Source organism: Haematobia irritans, chromosome 5 (genome assembly GCF_050003625.1).
Source record: "Haematobia irritans isolate KBUSLIRL chromosome 5, ASM5000362v1, whole genome shotgun sequence".
NCBI lineage: Eukaryota > Metazoa > Arthropoda > Insecta > Diptera > Muscidae > Haematobia > Haematobia irritans.
Window position 1 is genome coordinate 113,103,461 of NC_134401.1, and position 9,575 is coordinate 113,113,035.

The 9,575-nt window shown below is 27.9% G+C and overlaps 1 protein-coding gene across 1 annotated transcript; it reads right to left on the minus strand.

Annotated features, from left to right (window-relative positions):
- Positions 1–6,257: 6,257 nt before the first annotated feature.
- LOC142240003 (uncharacterized) lies at positions 6,258–7,895 on the minus strand. The gene has a single exon (XM_075311724.1). The coding sequence runs from the start codon at positions 7,893–7,895 to the stop codon at positions 6,258–6,260; it is 1,638 nt and encodes a 545-aa protein (XP_075167839.1).
- Positions 7,896–9,575: the final 1,680 nt, after the last annotated feature.

Consider the following 9,575-nt stretch of genomic DNA (forward strand, 5'->3'; position numbering starts at 1 on the left):
TTTACACTCATATGACCACAGTGGTTCCACACTGTGGAACAGGGTATTATAAGTTGGTGCATATGTTTGCAACACCCAAATTGGTTGAAATTTTGCACCAGGAGTACAATTAGTAGTGTAGTCAAGTGTGCCAAATTATATTGAAATCGGTTCAGAGTTAGATATAGCTCCCATATATATCTTTCGCCCGATTTACACTCATACGACCACAGTGGCCAATCTTTTACTCCGATTTAATTGAAATTTTGCACAGGGAGTAGAAGTAGCATTGTAGCAATGCGTGCCAAATTTGGTTGAAATCGGTTCAGATTTAGATATAGCTCCCATATATAGATATATGACCACAGAGGCCAATTTTTTGCTCCGATTTAGTTGAAATTTTGCACAGGGAGTAGAATTAGCATTGTAGCTATGCGTGCCAAATTTAATTGAAATCGGTTCAGATTTAGATATAGCTCCCATATATATGTTTTTCTGATTTCGACAAAAATGGTCCAAATACGATCATTTCCCTTTTAAAATCGCCTCTGCTTAGTCTAAAAGTTGTAAAAATTACTCTAATTTTCCTCTACTTCTAATACATATATATCGAGCGATAAATCATAAATAAAAGTTTGTGAAGTTTCCTTAAAATTGCTTCATATTTAAATCTTTCCCATATTTTTTTACTATCATTGTGTTTCACCCTAGTGCATTAGCCGACTTAAATTTTGAGTCTATAGAATTTGTAGAAGTCTATCAAATTCTGTCAAGATCGAGTGATATCTAAATGTATGTATTTGGGACAAACCTCTATATATATAGCCCCCAACACATTTGACGGATGTGATATGGTATCGAAAATTTAGATCTACAAAGTTGAATTAATTACTAAATATGTAGATGACCTATTTGCAATAATAAGTAAATAAGATGAAGAAATAATACTTAAAACATTCAAGTATATAGAAACAACAGAACAATCGTAACAGAATGGTATACAAAATCAATCGCATCAGGGAGAATTTTAAACTTTCATTCATCACAACCAATAAACCAAAAAATTAATACAGCAACTAACTTATTGATGAAAGCAATAACATTAAGCGACGATAAATTTAAAAATAAAAATATCAATAAAGTTAAAGAAATCCTACAACAGAACGCATTTCCTCAAAATATAATTGATAATATTACAAAAAATTCAACAAATAACAAATCAGACAACACAAACAAAACCACCCCATCTGGCAATCCCAAAAAATTCTACAGCTTCTCGTTTATTCCTAAACTAACAGAGAGTAAAAAGCTGAGAGAAATAATAGAGGACAAGGAAATATCATTTGCATACAGACCCAATAGAACAATAGCCTCTCTTTTCACATCTACAAAAACGAAAATTGAAAAAACACAACAGAGTAATGTTGTTTATGAAATAACATGCATAGGCAACAACAACGAAAACTGCAATCAATGCTACGTAGGAACAACCAAGCGAAGCTTAAGCACAAGAATAAACGAACATCAAACAGACATAAAAAAGGGAAAACAAACAACTGCACTAGCCCAACATTGCATTGAACGACAACATACACCTAACTGGGAAGATGTGAGAATATTAGATAGAGAACGAAGAGCAAATAGACGATACACTCTCGAGAGCTTGCGTATTCAACAAAAACAACATTGTGCAATAAATCGAAAAGAGGACAAAGACAACACCAATGCTGTCTACACCATAGCATTAGTATAGTTTACTTCAAACTGTGATCGTAGCCATAAGAAACAACAACTGTGATAACTTAAGTTAACTTTCGGATTATTTGTACAATTATTTAAAATTTGTGTTTAATGTTGTGTTGTAATAGTGACGTTACACTTAGAATAATAACTTATACAATATGACGAAAGATTAAATGTAAGTTTTTCATAGAAAATTATGGTTCAATCATAAGCAAAAAGTAAAAATATTGTTCTTTTTTCGTATATTTTATTGTCGTTGCCAGATTTCAATAAAGTAAATCCCTGAGGAAGATGGAAATCCCCATCGAAACGTAGGATAAAAATATGAAATAAATAATTTTTTATTTGCATATACTCATGACCTTGAAAGCCTGACTAGAAATTCTAGAAATCATATAAAAAACGAAGATACAATAAGGTCGATCTTTTTTATAAATAGAAACTCCTTTGAACTCAGCTGCAAATTAGCAAATGTTATGAGGACCTCATGAAGGTTGAACATTATTAACATACGAATTGTGAGTAAATGGAAGAGGGCGATTGACAATATTTTTCACTATGAATGAAAAAATTCATCATACTGATGAATGTGAAAAAAGTCCTATACAGTGGTCTAAGCCTTGAAAATTTATTGGTTTATACGAAAATATCCGTAAATGTAATTTTAAAGATGTACACTGAAAAAATTTGTCTTGAAGACAAAGATTTCATGTCCTTAAAATACGAATGCGAATGCTTACACGCAAACAAAAGCACGTTTGGAAAACGTGTACCGAAAAGTTTTTCTTCTGTTAGAGTTTTTTGAATTTTTTCGAAAATTTTATACTTTTATCACCAAAAAAAAAAAAATCGTTTCTTACAAAATGTTTATTTTTTTAATAAAAACAAGTAAGGAAAGTCTAAAGTCGGGCGGGGCCGACTATATTATACCCCGCACAACTTTGTAGATCTAAATTTTCGATACCATATCACATCCGTCAAATGTGTTGGGGGCTATATATATAGAGGTTTGTCCCAAATACATACATTTAGATATCACTCGATCTTGACAGAATTTGATAGACTTCTACAAATTCTATAGACTCAAAATTTAAGTCGGCTAATGCACTAGGGTGAAACACAATGATAGTAAAAAAATATGGGAAAGATTTAAATATGAAGCAATTTTAAGGAAACTTCACAAACTTTTATTTATGATTTATCGCTCGATATATATGTATTAGAAGTAGAGGAAAATTAGAGTAATTTTTACAACTTTTAGACTAAGCAGAGGCGATTTTAAAAGGGAAATGATCGTATTTGGACCATTTTTGTCGAAATCAGAAAAACATATATATGGGAGCTATATCTAAATCTGAACCGATTTCAATTAAATTTGGCACGCATAGCTACAATGCTAATTCTACTCCCTGTGCAAAATTTCAACTAAATCGGAGCAAAAAATTGGCCTCTGTGGTCATATATCTATATATGGGAGCTATATCTAAATCTGAACCGATTTCAACCAAATTTGGCACGCATTGCTACAATGCTACTTCTACTCCCTGTGCAAAATTTCAATTAAATCGGAGTAAAAGATTGGCCACTGTGGTCGTATGAGTGTAAATCGGGCGAAAGATATATATGGGAGCTATATCTAACTCTGAACCGATTTCAATATAATTTGGCACACTTGACTACACTACTAATTGTACTCCTGGTGCAAAATTTCAACCAATTTGGGTGTTGCAAACATATGCACCAACTTATAATACCCTGTTCCACAGTGTGGAACCACTGTGGTCATATGAGTGTAAATCGGACGACCGATATATATGGGAGCTATATCTAAATCTGAACCGATTTCAATAAAATTTGGCACACGTGACTATATATATATATATATATATATATATATATATATATATATATATATATATATATATATATATATATATATATATATATATATATATATATATATATATATATATATATATATATTATATATATATATATATATATATAATATATATATATATATATATATATATATATGTATATATATATATATATATATATATATATATATATATATATATATATATATATGTATATATATATATATATATATATATATATATATATATATATATATATATATATATATATATATATATATATATATATATATATATATATATATATATATATATATATATATATATATATATATATATATATATATATATACATATATATATATATATATATATATATATATATATATATATATATATATATATATATATATATATATATATATATATATATATATATATATATATATATATATGTATATATATATATATATGTATATATATATATATATATATATATATATATATATATATATATATATATATATATATATATATATATATATATATATATATATATATATATATATATATATATATATATATATATATATATATATATATATATATATATATATATATATATATATATATATATATATATATATATATATATTATATATATATATATATATATATATATATATATATATATATATATATATATATATATATATATATATATATATATATATATATATATATATATATATATATATATATATATATATATATATATATATATATATATATATATAGTCACGTGTGCCAAATTTTATTGAAATCGGTTCAGATTTAGATATAGCTCCCATATATATCGGTCGTCCGATTTACACTCATATGACCACAGTGGTTCCACACTGTGGAACAGGGTATTATAAGTTGGTGCATATGTTTGCAACACCCAAATTGGTTGAAATTTTGCACCAGGAGTACAATTAGTAGTGTAGTCAAGTGTGCCAAATTATATTGAAATCGGTTCAGAGTTAGATATAGCTCCCATATATATCTTTCGCCCGATTTACACTCATACGACCACAGTGGCCAATCTTTTACTCCGATTTAATTGAAATTTTGCACAGGGAGTAGAAGTAGCATTGTAGCAATGCGTGCCAAATTTGGTTGAAATCGGTTCAGATTTAGATATAGCTCCCATATATAGATATATGACCACAGAGGCCAATTTTTTGCTCCGATTTAGTTGAAATTTTGCACAGGGAGTAGAATTAGCATTGTAGCTATGCGTGCCAAATTTAATTGAAATCGGTTCAGATTTAGATATAGCTCCCATATATATGTTTTTCTGATTTCGACAAAAATGGTCCAAATACGATCATTTCCCTTTTAAAATCGCCTCTGCTTAGTCTAAAAGTTGTAAAAATTACTCTAATTTTCCTCTACTTCTAATACATATATATCGAGCGATAAATCATAAATAAAAGTTTGTGAAGTTTCCTTAAAATTGCTTCATATTTAAATCTTTCCCATATTTTTTTACTATCATTGTGTTTCACCCTAGTGCATTAGCCGACTTAAATTTTGAGTCTATAGAATTTGTAGAAGTCTATCAAATTCTGTCAAGATCGAGTGATATCTAAATGTATGTATTTGGGACAAACCTCTATATATATAGCCCCCAACACATTTGACGGATGTGATATGGTATCGAAAATTTAGATCTACAAAGTTGTGCGGGGTATAATATAGTCGGCCCCGCCCGACTTTAGACTTTCCTTACTTGTTTTTATTAAAAAAATAAACATTTTGTAAGAAACGATTTTTTTTTTTTTGGTGATAAAAGTATAAAATTTTCGAAAAAATTCAAAAAACTCTAACAGAAGAAAAACTTTTCGGTACACGTTTTCCAAACGTGCTTTTGTTTGCGTGTAAGCATTCGCATTCGTATTTTAAGGACATGAAATCTTTGTCTTCAAGACAAATTTTTTCAGTGTACATCTTTAAAATTACATTTACGGATATTTTCGTATAAACCAATAAATTTTCAAGGCTTAGACCACTGTATAGGACTTTTTTCACATTCATCAGTATGATGAATTTTTTCATTCATAGTGAAAAATATTGTCAATCGCCCTCTTCCATTTACTCACAATTCGTATGTTAATAATGTTCAACCTTCATGAGGTCCTCATAACATTTGCTAATTTGCAGCTGAGTTCAAAGGAGTTTCTATTTATAAAAAAGATCGACCTTATTGTATCTTCGTTTTTTATATGATTTCTAGAATTTCTAGTCAGGCTTTCAAGGTCATGAGTATATGCAAATAAAAAATTATTTATTTCATATTTTTATCCTACGTTTCGATGGGGATTTCCATCTTCCTCAGGGATTTACTTTATTGAAATCTGGCAACGACAATAAAATATACGAAAAAAGAACAATATTTTTACTTTTTGCTTATGATTGAACCATAATTTTCTATGAAAAACTTACATTTAATCTTTCGTCATATTGTATAAGTTATTATTCTAAGTGTAACGTCACTATTACAACACAACATTAAACACAAATTTTAAATAATTGTACAAATAATCCGAAAGTTAACTTAAGTTATCACAGTTGTTGTTTCTTATGGCTACGATCACAGTTTGAAGTAAACTATACTAATGCTATGGTGTAGACAGCATTGGTGTTGTCTTTGTCCTCTTTTCGATTTATTGCACAATGTTGTTTTTGTTGAATACGCAAGCTCTCGAGAGTGTATCGTCTATTTGCTCTTCGTTCTCTATCTAATATTCTCACATCTTCCCAGTTAGGTGTATGTTGTCGTTCAATGCAATGTTGGGCTAGTGCAGTTGTTTGTTTTCCCTTTTTTATGTCTGTTTGATGTTCGTTTATTCTTGTGCTTAAGCTTCGCTTGGTTGTTCCTACGTAGCATTGATTGCAGTTTTCGTTGTTGTTGCCTATGCATGTTATTTCATAAACAACATTACTCTGTTGTGTTTTTTCAATTTTCGTTTTTGTAGATGTGAAAAGAGAGGCTATTGTTCTATTGGGTCTGTATGCAAATGATATTTCCTTGTCCTCTATTATTTCTCTCAGCTTTTTACTCTCTGTTAGTTTAGGAATAAACGAGAAGCTGTAGAATTTTTTGGGATTGCCAGATGGGGTGGTTTTGTTTGTGTTGTCTGATTTGTTATTTGTTGAATTTTTTGTAATATTATCAATTATATTTTGAGGAAATGCGTTCTGTTGTAGGATTTCTTTAACTTTATTGATATTTTTATTTTTAAATTTATCGTCGCTTAATGTTATTGCTTTCATCAATAAGTTAGTTGCTGTATTAATTTTTTGGTTTATTGGTTGTGATGAATGAAAGTTTAAAATTCTCCCTGATGCGATTGATTTTGTATACCATTCTGTTACGATTGTTCTGTTGTTTCTATATACTTTAATGTCTAAGTAGGGTAGGCAATTGTTAGTTTCTTTTTCCATGGTAAATTGTAGTTTGTTGTGATATTGGTTGAATGTTTTAAGTATTATTTCTTCATCTTTTTTACTTATTATTGCAAATAGGTCATCTACATATTTAGTAATTAATTTAATTTTTATGTTTTTCTTCTCTAGATCATTTAATACTTGTTCTAATAGTGTGTCAAGAACGATATCCGCTATTGTAGGAGAAAGTGGGTTTCCCATCGGCATACCATAAATTTGGTTGTATATTGTATTATTATAATTGAAATAGTTATTGTCATTTAAACAGAATTGGAGAATGTTTAGAAATTGTGTCTTTGGTATTTTTGTATGTTTTTCCAGAGTTTTCCACTGAGTCATTATGTTTTTAATTGCTAAGTATATAGGTATGTTGGTAAACAACGATACCACTTCCAGGGATATTAAGATGTCGTCTTCGTCCAGAGATACTTCCTCTAATCGGGTTTTTAGTTCCATTGAGTTTTTTATATTATATTTCTCCAATATAATGTTGCTCAAAATGTCACCAATATATTTTGATAGATTGTAGCATGGGACTTCTACTGAGGATGAGATTGGCCGTAAAGGCATGTTGGTTTTGTGGATTTTTGGGAGTCCATAGAGTCTTGGGGCTGTGGCAGAGTTGGACGTTAAGTGAAATTTTTCTTGTTTTGTGATGTATTCCGCTTTAAATAAATCCATTATAATTTTATTATTTTTCCTTTGTAATTTTAGCGTTTGGTCTTCTCTCATTGTCCTATACGTTGACTTGTCGTTTAGAAGTTCCTCCATTCCAGTTTTGTAATCTTTCTTGTACATTATTACCGTTTTGTTGCCTTTATCTGATCGAGTTTCCTTTGTAGCCTTTTAATAGCAAACAAAAAAGTTCACATATCCATGTTTTACGTTTTTTTTTTCAATATCCTCTCACTTTAAAAATTATGAATGAAAAAATCTGTATGAATTATTTTTTTTTTTGCGATATAGTTATGAAATTCGATATTTTAATAGCTGTGAGATTTTTTCATTCACATCCATATATATATTTTTTTTGTTTGTGCCTGTCAAATGCTCCTATTTATGTACCCGTTTTCCTTCATTAGTGTTATGCTTTGTGGCTTCAATTTACACAGGATGAAGAAGAATACAGAGGTTATTAGCTTCTGATGATGATGGTCGTCCGGTTACAAATAGGGTTATTTTTTCGTTGTCGCCATGTCAATAACCTAATGAAAGCGGACACCAGCACATATGAGCCTGGATAAGGGCAACTAAAGATTCGTTTTTTTTTGTACACCCGGTTTTCTTGGAAAATGGAAAATTTTCTAAAATACCATTAATGTTCAATATTGAAATTAAATATGCACAAGTTTTACACAAATAAGGGGTACCTCAATTAAATTTGTGAACATCTGGAGAAACAATAAATAGAGTTTTAACGTCAACTGACAAATGCGGATATTTTTAATTAATTGTGTCAAAAATTTCAAACAAATCGGCTCTCAAACAAATTCTGCCCAAATGGGGTATATTATCAAGATTTCTTCAAGGATAATAGTTTTGGTGTGAAAATATTTTTTATAGATTCAAATGGCACAACATTAGTGAAAATTTTATTTCTAGAGAAAATTTCGACAAAATTTCTCACAATTTTACCCTATTGAAAATTTTGTCAAAATTTTATTCTATCGAAAATTTTGTCACGATTTTATTCTATCTAAATTTTGTAAAAATTTTATTTCTATAGAAAATGTTATTTCTATGGAATTTTTCACATTTAATTTCCATTGTGCAAAATTTATTTCTATAGAATATTTGTCAAAGTTTCCATTAATAGAAAATGTTGTCAACATTTTATTTCTATAGCAAAAATTTGTCAAAATTTTATTTCTATAGAACATTTTTTTCAAATTTTTTTTTCTATAGAAAATTTTTTCAAAATTTTATTGCCATGGAAAATTTTGTCAAAATTATATTTCTATAGAAAGTTTTGTCAAAATTTTATTTCTATAGAAAATTTTGTAAAAATTATATTTTTATTGAAAATTTTTTAAAAATTATATTTTTATAAAAAATTTTGTAAAAATTTTATTTTTATAGAAATTTTGTCAAAATTTTAATTTTTTAGAAAATTTTGGCACAATTTTATTTCTATACAATATTTTGTCAAAGTTCTACTTCAATAGAACATTTTGTCAACATTTTATTTTTATAGAAAATTTTGTTTCTACAGAAAATTTAGTCAACATTTTATTTCCATAGAAAATTTTGTCAAAATTTTATTTCTATAAAAAATTTTGTCAAAATTTTATTTCTATAGAAAATGTTATTTTTGCGGATTTTTTTACATTTAATTTTCATTTTCAAAATTTATTTCTATAGAATATTTGTCAAAGTTTTCCATAAATAGAAAATATTGTCAAAATTTTATTTCTAAGCAAACATTTGTCAAAATTTTATTTCTATAGAACATTTTTTTCGAATTTTTATAGAAATTTT

Bases quoted from the DNA above. Each gene is read 5' to 3' on its own strand.
- LOC142240003 (XM_075311724.1), bottom strand. From the start codon at position 7,895: ATGTACAAGAAAGATTACAAAACTGGAATGGAGGAACTTCTAAACGAC.